Source organism: Synchiropus splendidus, chromosome 14, assembly GCF_027744825.2.
Source record: "Synchiropus splendidus isolate RoL2022-P1 chromosome 14, RoL_Sspl_1.0, whole genome shotgun sequence".
Taxonomy (NCBI): domain Eukaryota; kingdom Metazoa; phylum Chordata; class Actinopteri; order Syngnathiformes; family Callionymidae; genus Synchiropus; species Synchiropus splendidus.
This window is the reverse complement of record NC_071347.1, coordinates 4,740,308-4,761,037: the sequence shown is the minus strand read 5'-3', so window position 1 is coordinate 4,761,037 and position 20,730 is coordinate 4,740,308. Positions and strand designations below refer to the sequence as shown.

Below are 20,730 nucleotides of genomic sequence, written 5' to 3'. Positions count from 1 at the left end.
CTTCCAGTCAAGTGATGAGTGGTGACTGGAGGTGTTTGTCGCCTCATATTCACCCTCAGCTTTCACTTTTTTGGGGTCACCGTGCCTCTAGCTGGCGCTTGGACGTGCAGACATAAAGCCGTGGCTGTCGAAGCTAACGAGGCAGTCGGCTTGTTAGCCACTAATTGAGCGGTCAGCGCCAAGACTGGAGTTCGCCATCTGTTTGTCACAGAAGAACATCTTGTCGCTACACGCCTGCTGATGGGGCCCTCCGTCTCACTGTGGTGTGATATTAATAGCTCAAGCGCACAGACGGAGAGAAAAGATCTGGAGAAACTGGAGAAAATCACAAACAAGCTGAGGACTGGAGGGGAAGACACTGAAGTGGCCTGCAGATATGAAGGCTGTGCCAGGACCATTAACCCAGAATCAAAAGAGAGGTTTAACTGTGCACTTAAGACAACGTTTGTATTTACGTATTTTTGTATCCTGCGAAAGTCCAATTTGAATATGAAAGGTGAGAATTGCATGGATGCTATCGTCTTCCTCTAGCACGTGTAAGGTGGAAAAAAAATAAGAAAATGTAATGTATTGACCCACCACATCCCCATGCCTTTGAGCATCAGCGCTACCTCAAACAAGACCAGTTCCTGCTTCTTGTATCTACTTCTGAAGGTCTAGAGCAGTTTGTGGTCCTGTGGACGTGAAGAATGTTGGCGTTAACTCAGGAATCACATATTGGAATACAAATACATTTTGAGATACAAGTAACTGTGGAATTGTATATTATTCAAATGCAATTTATGTATATGTTTTAAAATTATTGTGAGTAACAGCATTTAGTTCTCCAAATGAGAAGTGATCGAATTGTTTTGAATTTAGAACTAAAGTAATTTCTTCTCCCTGTTTGAGTTTGGTAAAACCTTATACCTGTCGTATCCAACGTCACCAAACACGTTGCCTCAGAGTGTTTTCTATTTCTGTCTATTTCATCAGTATGCTTTAGTCTTGGTTTGTGTGCTGTCCATGAATTAGAGTTAAGACAAATAATCTCACTCGGTGTGTCTCCATGGTTCGGGGTGTATTGGGGGCAGGGTGGACTGGCTTCGCGCAGGTGCTAATTTGTTCATTCTCCTTGTGTTAGGAGCATTAATTAGCACTGTAACTTTCGAGCCTAATTTAGTAATTTTGTTCAGGTTGAATGGGTTAATGAACTTCTCATTACCTTCTCGACCTTTTAGCTTTCTCTCCAGTGGAGTTAGTTATGTAATTGTGTGAATGTTTAAGGTTTACTTTTGAGTCAACCGAAGCTGATGGATGTGGGTTTTCGTCTCCCGTGGTAACAGGAAGGTGTTAAAAGCAACAGTTGGTTATCTGGCAATTCTTTAAAGGGCTAATAGGCGTGACAGGAGAAAATATTTCCATTTGATTTGGAATATGAATTAAACTCTGTATGTGAATCCTTAAAATTCAGCACTACACATTTGCTGTTTTTATATCTTAAACAACCTAAATCCGTGGTTTGTTAAGTAAAGTTTTTAATTATTATTTGAAAAACTCTTACTTTCGGAAAATTGGAAAAAGAATCATTTTGGACACTCATTAACTAATGTGTCTCTCTGTATTGTCACATTGAGTTAGCCAACTTAAAAGCACACATGATTCAGGTGTAATTGTTCCTTGTAGTTTCGAGTGATTCTCTCTCATTATTTTTCATCGGAACCTCTGCACCTCCCTCCTCTCCAGTATCAAAAGATAATCTCTTTTGCTTCCAACTCGCACCCAAAATTGTGCAGCTGAGCTGAATGATTCACATCATCCCTGTTATGGTTTTACTCTGTTCCCTGATGTCACAATTGATTTTAAGATTTTAGTTATTACTTTTCTTCTTCTGCTTTGTTGTCACTGCTCACTTATGAGTCAAACTGGTGTCCGGGCAAGTAGGCCTTTGTGAACCCGTGATGAAAAGTGTGCTATATATAAGTAAATGAATCATTTATTTATCTATTATTTGTCAAAGTTATGAATAGAAATGGTTTGTATTTGGTACATATTTCTCAGTGTGTTTTGTGTTTTCTCTTCAGGGATGGTTTAGTCCAGGACAGGTGTTCGTCTTGGATGAGTACTGTGCTCGGTATGGCGTCAGGGGCTGCCACCGACACCTGAGCTACCTGAAGGATCTGATGGCGTATTCAGAGAACAGTGCGTTGGTGGATCCAACATTGCTTCACTATAGTTATGCTTTCTGTGCTTCCCACGTCCACGGAAACAGGTACGGTGGTGTCCTAAGTACCTTGGTATACAAGTGTTTTGGTTCACAGATCCTGCTACATTATGAGAGGAAACATGTTTGACAAGTGCCAAGAGTGTGGGATGGGAGTAAAGTAGTGAAAGGCTGTTGAAACTTCATGAAGTAATGACCAAATTTTCTGTGTCCACTTGGTATATTATTGGTGGTATATTATTCACTCGGGCTTTGAACAGCCATGTCACCTGAGCCTGCTTTTAAAAGCTTCTCTGGTGACCGGCAGACCAACACGCACAGACAGTTAAGTTGTTTTATTCCATCATTATTTCACAGGTCATTTGTAACAGCCTTCCCCTGCACTGTGCCTTGTCAGTCGGCAACTACACAGTGCTGTGTGTCTCAGGCTGATGTTCTGCACTCATTCTTTCTGGGGTCGTGGTTAGTAAAAAATAAAAATAAAAAAAAACCTTAGTTGAGATACTAAGGTTTTACATCACAATCAACCTTCAGGGCAAATTATACTTAGTTATTATAATTAGTTACATTTAATTAATTCACTGAAGAAAGCAGAAACAATTACAATTACAATCAGGCTTGTGGAGTTATTCAAATGAATCCATGCGTGTAGCCACATACCATGTAAGTGCTTATGTTCTACACTAAACGACAAAACATACAGTAAGTTTCTTGCATACAGTGGGGTTTTTTTTTCATTAAATATTGCTATTTATCAAGAGTCGTGTGCATTTTGACAGGCGACACTCATGTGACGTCCTATCTATTTCTGGATAAACAGAAGGTGAGCCGATCTGAAGCCTGTCTCTTGAATGTATCACAGATAAGTTCAGAAACATGCTCAACTGATCGGCCGATCACAAACACAGGTTTCAGTGTTTGATGCATTTTTTTTCCAAACCTAAATCATACAAGACCTCTAGTCAAATGTGTACCGAGGACTTGCTGGAACCACATAGCCGATGACTCTCGATGGGCAACATGATAAAACATGATATAAATGTTTGTTAGAAAAATGTCTGTCGTGTCCTTTCTCTTCTATCGTTTTACTGCCATTTCAATTCAAGTGAAGTTTAGCCAACTTTTCCTGCCAAGAGGATGCCATTCTGTTGACACTGTCTCTGCTTTATCGACACTACAGTTACACTGTTAATCACTATCTATTCACAAATTATAGAATGATCAGTCCTTGACAGCGCGCAGAGCACTTCTGCTTCACTGTGTGTGACAGCCAACAAGACAGAGCAACCCAGGGCATTCTGCTCATAATTGTACAGTAGTTTTACATATTTTTTTTAAAAGTATTATGAGGTGCACAATTTCTCCACCACCTTTTTTGCAAGCAGCCGCGGAACTACAAACATCTCTGCACGCTTACCAGCTTATCAATCAAAATTATGCCCCGAAATAAAACTCGCAGAACTTTGTCTTTGAGGCTACGAACACAACAGGGTTCGACAAGAGATGTGAAACAATGATTTGCCTCTCTACACATACTTCACAATTATATTTAAGGCACAGAACTGGTTTCATCTTAGAACAAGTTAAATTTGATTTTGATACTGGTTATTTAAAATATGCCTGTGCATTTGTCATCTGTTGTTCCGGTCCTAATTACTATCGGTGCTGTCATGTGATCAAAACGCATGGCCTTTTATGGGGCTTTCAATAGCATATTGTTTTGTGTATAACGAAATTGAGCGCCATCCCATGGCTTACCTCGCCCCCACAATGCCCTCGGCCTCAGCACAGTAGACAAAAGTCCACTTTCCCACCGTCCATATATTTTGCCATGAGAGTTAGGATGTGTTGCACTGAGCAGGAATGACTTTTCATTTGCAATTTTCCTGTTGTTTCAGTATGTGCACATAGTGAGCTCCTTTTTCTTGTTATATCTGAGCGCAGCTCTGAGGACCCCGACACTTAATCAATGAAACAATTTAGCACCAAAGTTCTACTGACAGACAGAAGGTGTTCTTGTACATGGTTATTGCAGATAATACCATTGTGTTTTCATAAAGAGTAAATAATACTCTTTAATTACAAATAAACCTACCTCCACATCGATGGTTACCACTTTAACCAATTTTCTATTTTCTAAACCATGATTTATTTTTGAAGCTATCACTCATGTATAATTTCTAAAAGTGGATTTTTTTGAAAAGTATAATAAAGAAATTGGAATTGCGGTAATCAGTGGTGTCAAGTGGCACTGGTAGTAGAGATGCAGTAAATCAGAATCACAACCCAAACCGGCTCCCACAGAGAAGGGTCAAATTAAATCAGGACGAAAGCCGTCCTAATATGTAGTGTTGCTGCCAAAGTGAATACTTTGCCTCATAACTCCACTCTCCACAGCAGTGGCACATATGAGCAGCCTGCGTGTTCCTCAGCCACTTGTTGGCATCAACGTCACTCCAGTGGCTCCGTTTTCCACTTCACTCTCAGCAGCTCCTGCTCGACTCCTGGGCTGGTAATTACAGATATCTGTGCTTTCTGCCTTTGTCAACTCATTTAGTCAATTAGAAAGCATAATGATTGGCTTCCCCAACTAATCGGCTGATATGAGTTGGAGGGGGAGCAAGTACTGGGATTACTGGAACTGGCTTTTTGTCAGTTGGAGCTCTAATTTGAGTAATTGATGCCCATTCAGGGTCTTGGAGCCTGAGTGGGTGTGGATTGGGAAAGATAGATTCTTTGGATGGCTGGCAGCTTTGGAGGTGTTAAAAAAAAGTTAATTACAAAACTTGAGTTTATCCCCCAGGGACGCTGAATGAGACGGAATGGGTGAGGACAAAGAGGCGCTGCACAGAATGATCAACTGAAGAGTACTTGACTAATACTTAAGATGCACAGAGTGAATTAGACTGTGCTTTTCTTTAGAAAAACTTCTGACTGAGCGGCACATGTTTACACTTATTTTTCTGAATTGAAAGCCTCCCACAGGTAATGCTACCTGGTCAAGGTTGGTCTGAAAGGAGCGCATTTGTTGTCTTTGTTGCTTCACATTACTTATTGACTCTGTAAAAGCTGTCATTTATTTCAGAGGGAGAGGAAAAAACTTGTTTCATCTCCTCCCTTGTCGCTCTAACTTCTGAGAAATGCCTTCACATTTGTCCTCTTCGGCTTAAAGATGAACTTTTGGTTTTGTTTAACATTTCTGAGCTAGCTTTTGGTCATTTTGTTGGGAACTGACTATAGTAATTTTCACTACAACTCTATTATAGAGTATTTTCCTTTTTTGGAACAAATAATGGACTCAGCAGTGTAGAGTAGAGTTGTTTTTTTTTTCTTCTTCTTGGGGCTTTGCATGCTTTTTATCTATTGGAATGTGTCTTGTATACATTTATTGTGCGTCCTCATTCACTTCCGTTGTAAATAGAAATAGTAGTTTCCTCATCAGTTTTATGTCATACGTTTTTCAACAATATTACTGACATTTGATTGGGCAGAGTTGTGTTTTTAATGAATAAGAGCAACGGTCCAAGGAATGATCCATGTCCTAACCAATGTTTGAATTTTGGATGTACAGAGTATATAGTTGCTTTGGAGGTGGTTAGATTAACAATAACAATTCACACATGCTGGTATGGACTTTATTTTATACTAGAAATATGAAATGGCATTTACATTTATTGTATTTATTAATACACTTGTGGTACCAACAAAAAGCAGCGGTTCATTATAGTGAGATAAATTACTTACAAACTTGTGGTTAAACAAATTATATGGATTTTCAGAGATTTCCTGCTGATATAAAATAATGCTGAACATTTTTTAAGTGAAATGAATACCTTTTATTCCTAAATCCATTTTCTCAAGTGGCCGAAGACGTGTTATTTTTCCCCGACCCAACTCTGCATTATGTGTGACAGCCTCACGGGGCAGTTGAACTTTGAGGTTAAAGGAGCATTATGCGAACGTGCCTGTCTTCCATGCCATGTGCAATCTTGTCTTCTGTGAAATATCGACACCTCTGCTGTCATCTTATGTGACAGGAGCTTTTACCTCCCCCAACCCTTCTCACCACAGCCCCTTGCCTCCTTTAACAGAGAGGTGATCACCTGCCACTCAGTCTCATCCCTCTACCACACACTGTAAGAGGAAGTGGCAACCGCACCCGGTAACCTGCCACCTTGCACTGCCCGTCCAGCTACACCCACTGTGATTCCTGTCAGCCAGCATCAGACCGCCCCAGGCTCCGGGAAGTCCCCCCAGGCGGACACGGTACTTATCGTTTACACTTGAGCCACATCGTGTGTAAACACATAAACCTGAGACAGCCTCCTCCTCCATCAGCCCCCCTCCTCCCTTCAGCAGTCTTAGCCCCAGAGCACTTGCTTCATTTAACAGCAACAATGTGTCTGAACCCCGACAAGCTGTCGCATCGCTCCCCACTCCACTGCGTGAGGCCAAGCATGAACTTGCATCAGACTGGATTTAATGTTGCTGCGAAGAGAGAATGGCAACACCACCCCATTGTGTGTGTGTTGGTGTGTGGGTCTGGCTCACTGCCAGCTCGCTCCTTAACAGATATGTTTCTGCTGTAATTTGTTTTAAGATGTAGTAGTTGATGTGAGGTGCCTCATGGACGGGTGAAGGTAGTTGGCTCCCCTCTTCATTAGGGATGGTAAAAATGCATTTTCGTAATGTGCATTGTTGTTCATTCCACTCTGTGTTTTTAGCACATCCCTTGTGACAAGAATAATTGTTTCCCACACCCTTTATTCAGATGGATTATCTGCATGGAAAGTGATGTCTTTCGCTAGGGTTCTCATTCTGCGGTAGACATGAAAGATTTGGCACTAAAAACTGTCCAAATGAAAAATCGCTTCTATTCATCTGCATAAATACACTGAATACAGTCTTTTCCTAATCAAATCTTCAGTCTTTTTCTTGACAATTTCATATATTGCACATAATGCGCCTTCTTGCATGTGGAAAAAAAACTTTTGTTTTTATCCTAATAAATATCTTAATGCTCAATGTGGTTTATTCTAATAATATGTTAATAGATTTTACGTCCAGATAACATTGATCGATAACATTGTACGCTTATAGAACTTCACCAATATGTTGGGTCGATTCTCAATAACGATTGGACTCAGTTCACAACTTCATTCTTTTCCCTTGGTCATCAAAACCCATTCAATGGCCATCTTTTGACGTCATCTGGGAGTTAACGTCACATCACTTTATAAAAACACGATAAATACGTATTCCATTCCTTTCCATTCCATGTCTTAATATGAAGTTTCTTGCCAGGACTCGCACCACTTGTGTGTGTGTGTTAACCACTACACCACCAGGTATCTAGTTCAGCAGCACTCCTGAGTTTTCAAAGTGCTAAAGATTCATCTGGCTGATGAATGAATAAGTGATGCTGTGAATGATAGACTCCTCCTGCAAACCAGTGAAATGAGTGAGAGGATACTGGATCAAATAAGTGAAGTGGTTTTAAGACAATGGTTTAGCAGTTGAGACCTGAGACCCACATTTCAACTTTGAGCTAGCTAGACTCCTTATGTTTATGTCCCGCTGTACCAGCCGGTTTGGTAAAAGCTGCTTTGCAAAAGTTATGCTCAACAGAGTGCTTTTTCTTTCCAGATGCATATCAGATTACATCATGCAAATCAGATTGTTCTTGATGTTGATGACATGGTTGCTATTTTGAGCTCACCTTTTTTTTTTTTTTTTTTTTTTTGTATGGTGTCAAATGGGAGCACTTGTTGCTTTTACTGGGAATTGCACACTTTTCTGTTTATTTAAAAAGTAGAGTTGCTGTGGTGAGACCGAGACCGGTCTCGAGTATTCAAACACTAACGCATTAAAAGATAAGTCTGTTTTTCGTTCCTCATCATCCCTGGCAATCGGAACGTATTTTCAGATCATTTATTCTGGATTGAAAAAAAGATTAGGTGCCAGCAGCTGTAACACGGCTTTCACGTAGTGAGAAACTGCTTTCACCATGTATAAACACACTTAAAGTTAGGTTGGAGTTTTGTAATAATAATTCAGGAGATGTTATTCAGTGACACTTCTTCCCCACCCACATCCACCCTTTTGTAATTGGGCCTAACTTTTACAGCGCATTATGTATTCAGCGTCTCGTGTCAGGGTTTCTCTATGAGCAGCTCGCTGCAGTTGTTGATACTTGAGGCAGGCGTGGCAGTCTGGGTTTGAACCAGCGCCGGCTTTTCTAAGCGCACCTCATTAACAGACAACCTCCTCGCTTCTTCCCTCTCGTGAGTGCGAGAGTCGTTTGAAGAGGATGCTTTTTCTGATTCAGCGGCGCACAGAAAGTCAAGGCTGGTCGTGCTGGCTGGCGGCTGATTGCATTTTTCTACCTTTTTTCTTTTGCCAAAGTGCCTATTCAGACAAAGGCATGGAGGGAATGAATGCTTTAGAAGCATTAATGAAGCGCTCAACCAACATTTTTCTCCTCCTAGTTTGTGCTGTTGGCAGACCCCATTGTGGGAGAGAAAGGAAGGTCTCTGTTTGATTGGTTGACTCGGGGGTCATGGTGCAAAGTGAGGCTTTTTCATTGCCTAGGTTGTGAGGGAGAATATGACAATTAAGCCTAAATACTCGATACACTTTTAATGTATGGATATTCGTATCTTGAGCATTGTCATCTGAAAAGTGTTGCTGAGTTGTGTTGGATACTCTAACATATTTTCCCCATTCTTTACCGATATTATAGCTGGACGTTCATGATTTGTTTGTGTGATAATGTTTAAATGTGAATATGTACATACCTTGAACATGAAGTACTTGTCTCCAAATCTGTCATATAATAATACTTCTAACTTGAAAAACACAGGCTGCGCACATGTCACATGACTGTATGAAAATTACTGTATGCAACAAATTAATACAATTTTTCAAAAATTGTGTTGACAATAAAATTGTGAACAAACCCTTCGTATCTGGACTGAAAGTGAGTGAAATTCCCATCACGAGACCACTGATGCTTTCTCTGCTGTGTTCATGAGCTGTTAAAACTAAGATGACGAACAGGTATTTTGATAGTCGAGTAGTTAACATCTACTTTAACGAATAGCTGGCCGTATTGTTGGAAAGAAAATGTTATTCAAGTCCTGTAAACACTTGTATGGTGTTAAATGTTTTGTATTTAAGTGCTCAATATGTAGTGTGAAAGGTAAGTTGTCCTTTGATGTGTCATTGTTTGTGAAATGGTCCTAAACTTTTGCTCTTCTTACTTCGGAATGTGCTGAGAGAGAGAGGTGACATCGCGATTAGACCAGTCATGAATCCCTCTAACTAATTCAGTAGTTGATTTGATTTTTTTTATACATTAAAATGCAGAAAATTCTCAAATGCAGTGGTTTATTTTAGAATTTACTTCGATACCCTGGCTTCCTTTTTCAAAATCGAATCTATCCTTATTCGACTTGTTTAATATGTCCTTTTTTTTCCCCTCAGGCCCGATGGGATGGGAACAGTCACCATGGAGGAGAAGGAGCAGTTTGAATCTATCAGGAATCAACTCATGTCTTTGCTGGAGAACCAGATCACTCACTTCAGGTAGAATTCAACGATAAATTCAACAGTTTTATTTGTTTAATTTTGGTTTCATCTTCACACCGCTTCAGTTAGTGCAGTCAATGTGCCACACCAGGCTCCTAATTTGGGATTTGTTTGGACCAGTCCTGGAATATGTGCTAGTTATACTGTATATCATGACTAAGAAAAGTAGAAATCCATCAAGTGAAAATTCAAAAAATATTTTTATTGACTTTTTTATTTGTATTTGTTTTCCACCCCTCCTTGTCCTCTTTTTTCATTATTGCTGGTGTTCCATTCCTTAAGGCCCCCTAGCATGAGGCTGGTTGGCACACACCTACCCAGGATGTAGCCTCATACGTGGGTATGATAGAGAAGAGCTTCAGACAGTGTGTGGCTATATCATTAAAGCACTGCATTAATTCATGTAATCCTTCTTTGAGCAGTCATTGATTTGCAAAGTTTGATTCTACCATGGCAAGTTGCCAGTTGGTCTCAATCTAATACAGTCTGAGTCAGATTCTCTTTGACTACAGCCTTCATTGAGGATGACTAGTATATTATATATATATATATATATATATTTAAGAATACTGCATGTTGTGTAATCTGATATTTTTGTGCGCTGTCAGATGGACAGTTTGTATGTTTCTGTTGCCCTTAAATTACATTTGCTAGTTGAGATGACTGAGATGTCAGTCGCTGGCATGTCTGGTCGGGTGAACCTGGGTATGCCCGGTTTGATTCTCGGAATGTCTCAGTATTCCACCTGAAGAGCTGTAGGAGGCTTCTGGGAGGAGGGCGGGCTTGTCAGCCCAGCCTGCTGCCAGCACGGGCTGACCTTGGCTGAGCAGACTATAATGGATGGATGTTGCAGCTGGTGTTAATTTCATGCATTTAACATTGCTTGGATGATAATGTGGTGGACACTGCAGAGAACAAATGTTTGTCTTGTTGAAGATTTGAGGGGATTGTTAAATAGCCATTAGTATGCTCATTTGAACCTCTCTGTGGTTATAAAAGAGGCCACTGTAGGTAGAAAGAAACAGGTGCAGGACAAGGGTCCAGGCAACGGATGAGACCTCCCTGCTTCTGCACGCAGCTATTCAGCGCTGCTGCTGACATGTGAATGCTTTGTGAGGTAGCTGTGAAAGCAACAGCCTGAAGACCATGAGCTACACCCTTCTGAATAGCGGGCTGCCCTTAACTGCACGCTGGCCTCGGCTCTTTAAACCAGAGAGGGCCCCTCCATCTGGTCCCTGAGAGGAAGTGGAGGGAGGGTGGGGCGGCAATCAGCAGGAGTCATTATAGACTCACCTCTACAAGAAGCTAATGCTGGTAAATAATGGTTGTGACAATGGCGGGATTATGCTAATGTACTCCAGACAAGAGAGGATTTAAATAGTTTGGTTTAGATTAAAGAACAGTTTAGCCTCAACATTTTAACTGCCGCTGGTATTCCTTTTAGGCCCATCTGCTTTTTACTCTCTCAGCATCTTCCTCTGTCTATTCCGCAGCACTGTGATCTTACAGTATGACCAATTTAATACATTTGCTTTTTTTTTACTACAACTATTCAAGACTCAAATGAAAGTAGTTTGTTCCTTACTCTGAGTTGTGAGTCGAGGGCTTGACATGTCGTATAAGAAAATCATATAAATGCCATAACAAAATCCCGGAAAGACTTTTTGATTGTTTTTCTTAGTTTTTTTGTACAAATTAAAAAGAATTGTGATGGTAGTGATGTGATAGGTGGGAACATGTTATGAAATGTTACTGTCGACAAAAAAGGTTCCAAATACCTAAAGAGGTGCCTTCATACCAGTGTAAACAAGTTGACCGACATCTTTTCATATGATATGATCTTGCTAATGAAAATTGCTCTCATCAATACAGATCTTTAACAATAAATATAGTTTCTCATTTTAGTAGAATTACTCAACAGCCGAGGTAATTGGTTATGTCGGTGTTGGCCCACCCCCCTAGTCTTCTCATGAAGTACCCTAATATGACAAAGCGTCCTTGGTCACTGTGATACATTGAGTGTCCATCTGTTTGATGATAACCACCTTTGTCCTGCTGATGTTTTTGTCAAAACACGTGGGCACTTGCAGGTACTGTTTTCCCTTCGGAAGACCAGATGGGGCACTGAAGGCAACGCTCTCCCTGCAGGAGCGGGTAAAAGAAACATGGTTTAAAATTAAAACCAAATTTTGCATCTCGATTGGGTCTGATGGTAGTGTGGTTTCAGGTTTTAATGAAGGACATTACCACTCCAGTTCCTGCTGAGGAGATGAAGCAACTGGTGAAGAGGTGTCTGGAGAAAGCGGCGCGCATAAATTACACCCAGCTGAAGGAATATGCCGAAATAAAGGGTAGAACTCTGAGTCAATATCTTGTTTTCCTCCTGAGCTGAATACTGAGACTTTCTTGGTAACTGTATGGCACTGCTGCAATTACAGTCGCATCATCTTTTTTTTTGCAAATCTCAGAAGGTTTTCAGCATCTGCTGTTTTTGCACATCCATAAAAGCACCTGTTTCCTTATTCAGTTTTCGTCATAACATGTTTTGCATTAGTATGACAAGAATCCGTTTAATATTTAGCACTGTTCATTTTTATCTCACGTTTGTGGAGAACACAAGACTAAAAGCTCATTCTTCAATTCAATGATAGAAAACTAGTGCACAGTAGTATTATAGTAGTAAATGTCCTGTGTCTTGTTATTTCAGTGGACCCACAGGCCACTCCTGAGAAAAGACTGGAGGACATGATGCGACTGGGTGAACTGTGCATTGAAGTTCTGCAGCAGAATGACGAGCATCATTCGGAGGTATTTGTTCCCAACAGCGATGTTTTCTTGAAACATTTGTGAAATGTCGTGGACGGATTTTTACATCTTCAGCCAATTTTGAATTTCCTCTGCATTACATTCAGCCATTCATGGAACTGGTTCACAGCGTTTATGATGATTTTTGGTTTTTCAATGATTTTCACAATTTGGTGTGAGTTAAGAATGTGTTCAGGAGTGGACAGTCTTGTTTGCCTAGTTTGACAAATAGAAAATATTATTATTATATTATTATTTGTAATTTATTGAGATAAATCCTGAGATTAAAAATGAAGACTTCTTAAAAAGCATTTTAAAAATTTAAACAAAGCGCCTTTGGTTTTTATTTTCTTTATTGGGGGCCACACGATTAGAACCAAAATGATGATGATAGTTATTTTGATCAAAATTGTAATCACAATTATTCATGGTGTTTGGAAAAACATCTGTTTTTATTGCTTTACTTTACAAATTGAAATAAAAAAAGATGATGATGATGTTATAAAAGCCCATTTCGGTGCAGCCCGACAGTATTTAGAATTTACGCAGTGCAAAGTACAGCATGCAGTAGCAATGTCTCTCTCAATTCCCATGTAGCCGGTAAACTCACAAGCATGAATATGGCTAGCATTATGTGGCAACAGCAGTGCAGGTGGGTATGGTCTTCTCATGTTCGCCCAGCCACACCTCAATGAAACGGCATCCAAGACAGGGGCGGTCACACATCAATGATTGACAGGTCTCAGTTAGACACTGCATTGGTGTCACAAACTGCACACGAATACGTCTAATGGTCATTCACAAGCTGAAGTGTATAATTTTTTTGTTTCCAATAATGGTGCTTAAGTTCACTCCAAGGAAGCGTTAAGCGTTACATTTTTTTAAAATTTGCCATTCAATGTATTTCCCATTCAAAATATACAGTGCAGAGATTAAAGATATCTACTCAAAAATCATCTTTCCCTGTTATATAGTTGCCTTCAATTGATTTCTTTCCCTGTTACTTTAACAAAACTGAATACAAATTAGATTGTTCTGTCTGATTATCAGCAAAAGTAAATAAGTGGTTTGATCATTTAATTATCATCCTTCACTTTTGGTATCAGTACCTGTCCCTCATTTACACAGGCTCGAGTAAAACTGATCAATCAAAGGTGTTGAGATTGTGTCAGTTTAGATTGACCTCAAGTGGCAGTCTGCAGCACGGCATCTGTTTCAGAGTTATTAATAACATGCTGTGCTCTGCCGCTGCCATGACTACCGAAGGATAACGTTCAGAAGTAACCAAGTTTGAAAATTAGCTTTCTGTCAGGGGGATGGACGCAAGCTGTCAGACTCTAAATCTGGAGGAATTCTAATTGTTTTTTATTTGGCTGTCTGTATTTTAAGGATGACGCTGCGATGACAAATGGTCAGAAGTTTGTCTCTGAGAGGCACATTTTCAAAGTTTACTTATCATTTTAATTGATTTGCCTTCTTTCTGTTGTTTGCAACCATGAAAGGGGCATGAGGTAAGTTTGCTGTCTGAACACCAGTTTGTTTGCTGTTTTTTTTTTCTACTCGCCCATAAACCACCAGACAGTCCTCTTTTTTCTCCCCCCTTTTCCATGCAAACTCTCCTCACATTGTTATTTGTCTGTTTTTACTTGTTGCAAGGTACCAACTATATTGTGCAGTTTTGAATATGACATTTGGTTTATCATATCGATCAGCATTTGTTCATTGGGGATCTGAAAACAGGATTTAATGGTCGCATGTGATACTGTAGAACAGACATTAATTTGTTTATCATTAACAGTACTGTAAATAGCCTGCGCATATACGACTAATATTACAATCTAATAACTCAGTTTTTTATCATCATTCATTTCAGCCATACTGCAACAATTGTGCTGGATTTTGTGATGGATGTTTATTTTCCTAAACCTGTTTGTATTGAATAATCCCACAAAATAATCATCTTCAATTACCCATGCATCAAAAGGCGATACCATTCGTTCAATGTCTTGTTTTGCCGCAATTTAAGGCAGCAAGTGGCACAATGCAGAATTAGTTGCAGACAGAAATATACAATTGTTTAAAACACCAATTACAGACGCTGTAAGTTCCAATTTGAATTGTTGTCATTTTCAACTCAAAGCACTCCAGATAACGTTTTATTCTCCATACCCGACTATTATCTACTTGTATTGCCAATGAAAACATGAACTGTTCTTTCAAGGTCTTTCAAACATCAAACTTGTCATTTAGCTGCCAAATGTTCCTGAATGTTGCAATCATTCGGCAGAGAAGACGTGCCTTTCTTTTTTTTTTCTCTGGCACTAAATACATTTTTTTCATCCTTGCGGTTGTCATACCTCAACATCGCGACTGACCTTCAGCAGTTCACTCAAACAGTCACATAAAAGTCACAAAACATTTTTCTTTGTCCGGAAAAGGAATGTGAAGTTCCTACGCTGCTTTCTGAAATTGATTTCCTTAGTGTGGACGATTTCATGTTTCTCAACTGTTCGGTTGAGGGTTACATCTTTGCTTATTACAACAGTTCTTACACCAACATGTAGGGTAAATGTTGCCACTGGAAGGCTGCAATCCGTTGCCTTGTTTGCCTTGGTAACAAAATGTACAAAATGACTAACCACATGTCACTTACCTCATTATGATGTTTGTTTAATGAATCCCTTCTGTCTTCTCACGTCCAAACCTAGAGTGATGCTTATGTAAATCACTCGCAATGGAAAAAAAATCCATTACCCGAGATAATCCAGAGAACACCAAAACTCCTATCATTCTCCTACACACACAGCTTCTGTGGTGGATGAAGTTTCAGAGAAAAGTATCGACGCTATATAGAAATTTTGTGAATACTCTTCTTGCCCTCGCTGCATGGCTGCTAGTCTGTCTTCCTATTACCCTTTAGATTCATTTTTCTTCTTCAGTTACCAAATCTCTCATGAAAATGTTTGTATTTTTAAGGTGATCGAGTTGAAGTGTACCAAACAACTTACTTTTTTTTACTTTGAAGAGCAACAAGGGTAACAGAAATGGCGGATCGGACATGGCAGCCAGGTGATGCTGTCTTAGCTGCCGTCATGTGAAACGTCAAAGTAACGCCTCTGAAAACTGTAACAGAATGTTACAGAACAGAATTAATAATTTTAATAATTTTAACAGAACTCATAATTTGTATTCAGAATACGCATTGTTTTCTACTTTGACAATGAAATGGAACTCAAACAGGCAGAACTGTTAGTTGTGGTGCAAGCAGTAAGGCTTGTTAAGCAAAAGAAAGAAACAATTCATGTCAAGCCAAAGGATCCAGTTGTGCTGGTTTTGATGTATTTCATTGAGAAAGTAGAGAATTTAAGATCAAAGTATCCAGAAAAATAGATATTTTCTCTTCGAATGAGTAATGAATAAATGAGGTATGACCTGATCCACTTTTTGGTTGAATTTCTTGGGAAGTGTATCAAATTTCAATTTGATACTGTAGTACAGTATAATGTAATTGTGTCATACAGTTATAGACTACAGCATACAGAATGTCGGTCAGAAAGGTCCTTGTTGCCATTTCAAAGTGCTGGATAGGCGGTCCGGATGTGTGTGTTATTAATTTGATCACATTTTGCTCATCACTGTTTATGCTCAACCTCTTCAGTGCTGCAAGCACGGCTAGTAAATTATAATAATTATACTAGGTTGTTTTGTATTTTGTCTGTCTTCTTTGTCTTTCCAAAAGTGAGAGTTTTCCAGAGTTTTTCGAAAAGGTGTTTGAAAGGCGGGTGGGGTACTCTCGCAAGGCCGAGTTTGCACCTGCTGCTGTGTGATCATCTTGGCTTACTCTTCCTCCACAAATACTGACCTGAGTGCATCTGTGTGAAATTCATGGCTGGTTGCACTTTTCTCTCTTTCCCAGCGATTGCTTGAGATAGCTGACCTCCATATGGGAGCGAGTCTCGCAGAACTGATGCTCTTAAGACTTGCGATACCTTGATTAGTGAATCAGCAGGTACTTTGCCAACTGAGCCTCTCTGCTTTTCTTCTTTTTGTGGGAGTATAAAAGCTGCCGACAACCTCAGCAAGCAAAGAAAGTTTTGCCTCGGGTCCTTTTATTTGAATTTCCTAAGCTTTTTAATGTTTTCTTTTTTATTAATTTCAGATGTCTTTGATGTCAGATTTTAAGAACAAAGTGGAGCCGTGCATTTATTTTTGAGGTGTCATCTTTTGATATTGCACACTGTGACTTCAATATGAGGCTCATTACTTCACTCATTCTACATTCTGGTTAGTTCACTGACTTCTATGAATATTTGCAATTATTCACTGAAAATAATTTCCTCATCTTATCTTGAGCATTGTTATTACTTCCCCAAAAGTCATTTTCTGCCTCCATCAGTCTTTGAAGTTCCTCAAGCATTATTTTATATATTGTTATTTTTTCTTTTCTTTTAAACATTTCTACCGTTTTGTATGCGTGCATTATTCATTCCTGAAATCTGTTATTAATCTGTTTGTCTCACAACTGGTGCCTAAAAAAAGTAATCATGGAAGATCGAAGGAGAGGCATGTGTTGCTACATTTAAACATGAACGCTTGCTTGCTTCCGTATTTCAGGCTTTCTCCTGGTGGCCAGAGTTGATGGGCGAGCATGCGGAGATGTTTCTCTCTCTGTACAAAGCCGACATGGACGCCGCCCTGCAGGTCCAGCCGGTCGATTCCTGGAACAGTTTCCCTCTATTTCAGCTCCTAAACAACTTTCTGCGAACTGACCGTGAGTTTGATGGGAAATGCTGATGACTGTCGTGAAAGTCAGTTAATCATCTCCTGGTTTTGTATGATAGTTCATTTGAAATATTTGCTCCCAAGGAAATGTATTGAAAAATTTGATCTCAGTGTGTGGGCGATGCTGCAGACTGTGTCATGCTGACTCTTTGCGCCACTGAATTAAACAGACTTTGTGGCGATCAACAATAAGTAACACGCGAAACACATGCCATACCTTTAGTTTAGGTCATGACAAAGTGAAATGTGGAACTAAGTCATGTTAAATCTTGTTGATTGTCAATCTGATGATGAAGTCTGAGGGCCGCGACTCACATCTGTATTGTATGAGGGGACTTGGCACACGTGCGGCAAGTCGTATTGTTTATATTTCATAGTTAAACGGAATTCAAAGTCTTCAAACAATATTTTTAAATTTCGCTGGAATAGCTTTTACTTTTTTTGCGTTATTTCCTGTATGCCAAATACGGCCCAAATGGTAATGAATACTTCATAAAATTCCTAGATCCTAGCGGTTCCTAGTGATCCGGATCACTCCCAAAAGTGAATACAGTGGGCCCCCAGCTATTTGTGAGTCAACATTCATGGGATATCCACTAAACATGAAAATGCAGAGATTCACCGCCGTGAGCATGAGGCATATAACACATGTTTACGTTATTTTTGACCGTGTTGGTACTAAACTGTGGATAATACTAGCATCCCCGACTCCATGTAAACAGACGGCCTAGTGCTTGCTGACAGAAGTAAGTCTGTGCCGCAGGCTCGCAATGCCTTCCACAGATGCGTCAACATTTCATTAAAGAGTGTTTAGGATGATGGTCTTTGCTATACGGAGCATTTTAGAAGTCAAAACAAGCAGTTATAAACAGGCCCCTTGTGAATACAGGGGGCGCACTGTAATGTTCATTTCCATTTCACATATTTCCATCCATAAGCAAGTTATCACAAGACAAACAATGATGTCTTGCTGTAGAGTTTGTTTACATTCTTCATTAAATTTATCTTTGACACAATTGGTTTCCAAGTTCTAATCCACCTTCAAGTACAAAGAATCCTAATTAAGCGACCATAAATCCACGAATTACTGTCCAAACAGTGGCAACAAATTCTAGTTACCAGGCACTGACCCTCCTGTTATGTCTCCCGCACGCAGCCCAATTAATTATTGCAACTTGAAATAATTGGTTTTAACACAAACCAAGTCAGATCATAATTAGCAGCATCAGAGAAAACAATGCCGGTTATTAAACAGGGTTATCTGCGACACTTACTCTTCAACAGAAGGGTAATTAAAAGGATGCGGGTGTCGGTGAGCTACTTGTTAATAGCTGTGTGAGAATTTGTGAAAGGTTGTCTCTTAAATATTATCTCAGAGAAATTCAACATTTTTTATTTTAAACATCTGTGTAGTTGATCAGCGTTACAAAGGGAACGCAGTGAAGGAACGAAACATTCTGTTTGGTACTTCAGCAGTAGTACATCAACCCTAAGCACCATGGCGTGCGCAAGTGAAAGCAATCATCTTTTGTGACATGGTAAGCAAAGATGTCTCAAAAACATAACCGGGATTCAGTGGACGGCAGCGGCCTTGGTACCCGCGGGGGGCATTCTGACCAGATTTGATCAATCTTTTTAATGCCTCCATGAAGCTTGTTTGGCTTATGAAAGTTGAGAGTGGCGGCGTCACTCTCAACTTTCATCATTGGGTAAATTTCGAAACCAATACTGACTAATACTTGACAAATGTGTGAATATCAGGTTGATATTATCGGTGGACCGATGTTACCCAACATCCCCAGACACAACAAATACTTTTGAAAACACGGTGGAATCAGCTGTGGCGGAGAGGGATGGATTTTCCTTATTATATAGCCTCTTCCAACCATGTTTTCTGCGGTGGATGGCTGACAGAAACTTTTCCTCAGTCTAACTTCAATCCTGCATGTTTACCCTGATCAATCAGACAATGGAAAAATGATGTCATCATCTGCAGTGAAGGCCTTGGATTTCACTGTGAGAGTCAAGACAAACTCCCCTGAATGCCTAGTAAACAAAACACCATTTCAATCGTGTTTGATTATAATGTTGTTCACCTAAAAATCTAAGGTTTGGGATCATTGTCTTTTATATGTAATTCCAATGTAATCTAATCTGATAATGTCTGAGATCAGGATTGGAGCTTGGAACATGCATTGCAGTAAACTGAATCCCTATAAGCACAATTTTCAGAATAGGCACTGACAATATATTGTGTGATTTGCCGCGTGAGTAAAATGTGTAGATTTGAAAGATTCCAGCCGAAGAGGACACGTTCTTTGGATGTGCCACTTCTTTCTTGTGTTGCCTCCAATTGTTCTGGTGCCAGCTGAGACTTGGCGAGTGCTTTGGCTTTATTTAATGTGGATGATACCAATGCTCTGGGAGTTACAGTAACAGACAGCCTGCCCATGGGCAAATTTGAAAGCAAAAAGGACTCTTTGTTACAGGAAGAATGTCTTCTTTTTCAGGGGCTCATATCTTTTGTGCCCTTTCTAATTACTGTCCTCCATGAACACTGCCATTATTCCACGTGTCACAACATCAGCCGACCTGAGTTTGAGCGTAATTAGGCGATAGTCAAAGTGAGCAAAATATAGTTTCGACTCTGCATGAATGAGCCTGTCCTTCTTCGGTAATTACATCTCAGGTATGAAGAAAGAGTTGGAAACCAACTGCATATTCTTTTGATCAAAGTAAAGTTTCATGGAGTTGGTGTTTGTGAACGTTTTTAATGAGCAAAAGATCAAACCTTGACTTTTACAACAGCCTCTTAGAGACGTTTGAATCATTCAGAGCATCAACACAATAACACGCGGAAGTTTAGATCTCAGGTGACGTGACTCAACATCTCGTGAGCTCCTCTTTTACGAGCGCACCATCTCTTTCAGGCCTGTTGCAGATTATTTAAATGCTCACTTGTCTGTCAGCAAGTGAAGGCGAGCAGTTGCGAAGAAGGCGGTTTGGCTCTCAGGAGGGTGAAAAGGCTAGTGTTAATCATGAAAGAGCCAAGCGAGACGAATTAAAACTAATTAAGTCCTGAGAGACGAGGCCCATTCTCTCTCCCCCTCAGACTGTCTTCTCTCCAAAGAACATTAATGACGATTCTACTGTTTAGTGAGACAGTTAGATGTGGAATGAACACCTGTGGAACTTTGAAAAAAAATCTCACTTCTCAAGGTCTCCTTGACTTAAATCCTCTTTCTATTTATTTCCTTGTGTGACAAATGTGGCTCCAGCTTTTCATCCGCGTCTTTACAAACAGCTTTTGGCGTCAAGCCCTGTTAGTTAAATTGTGAAATCAAACACAA

General features: G+C 39.9%; 1 protein-coding gene across 6 annotated transcripts in view; it reads left to right on the top strand.

Moving 5' to 3' along the window:
* cadps2 (Ca++-dependent secretion activator 2) overlaps positions 1-20,730 on the top strand; it is a 117,498-nt gene that overhangs the window by 70,738 nt on the left and 26,030 nt on the right. For all 6 annotated transcript variants that reach the window (XM_053884984.1, XM_053884983.1, XM_053884982.1 and 3 more), the window contains exons 13-18: positions 2,064-2,251; positions 9,689-9,790; positions 11,884-11,947; positions 12,021-12,144; positions 12,501-12,601; positions 17,213-17,369. In XM_053884984.1, coding sequence (XP_053740959.1) covers positions 2,064-2,251; positions 9,689-9,790; positions 11,884-11,947; positions 12,021-12,144; positions 12,501-12,601; positions 17,213-17,369 — 736 coding nt within the window. The remainder of the gene's footprint in view (positions 1-2,063; positions 2,252-9,688; positions 9,791-11,883; positions 11,948-12,020; positions 12,145-12,500; positions 12,602-17,212; positions 17,370-20,730) is intronic.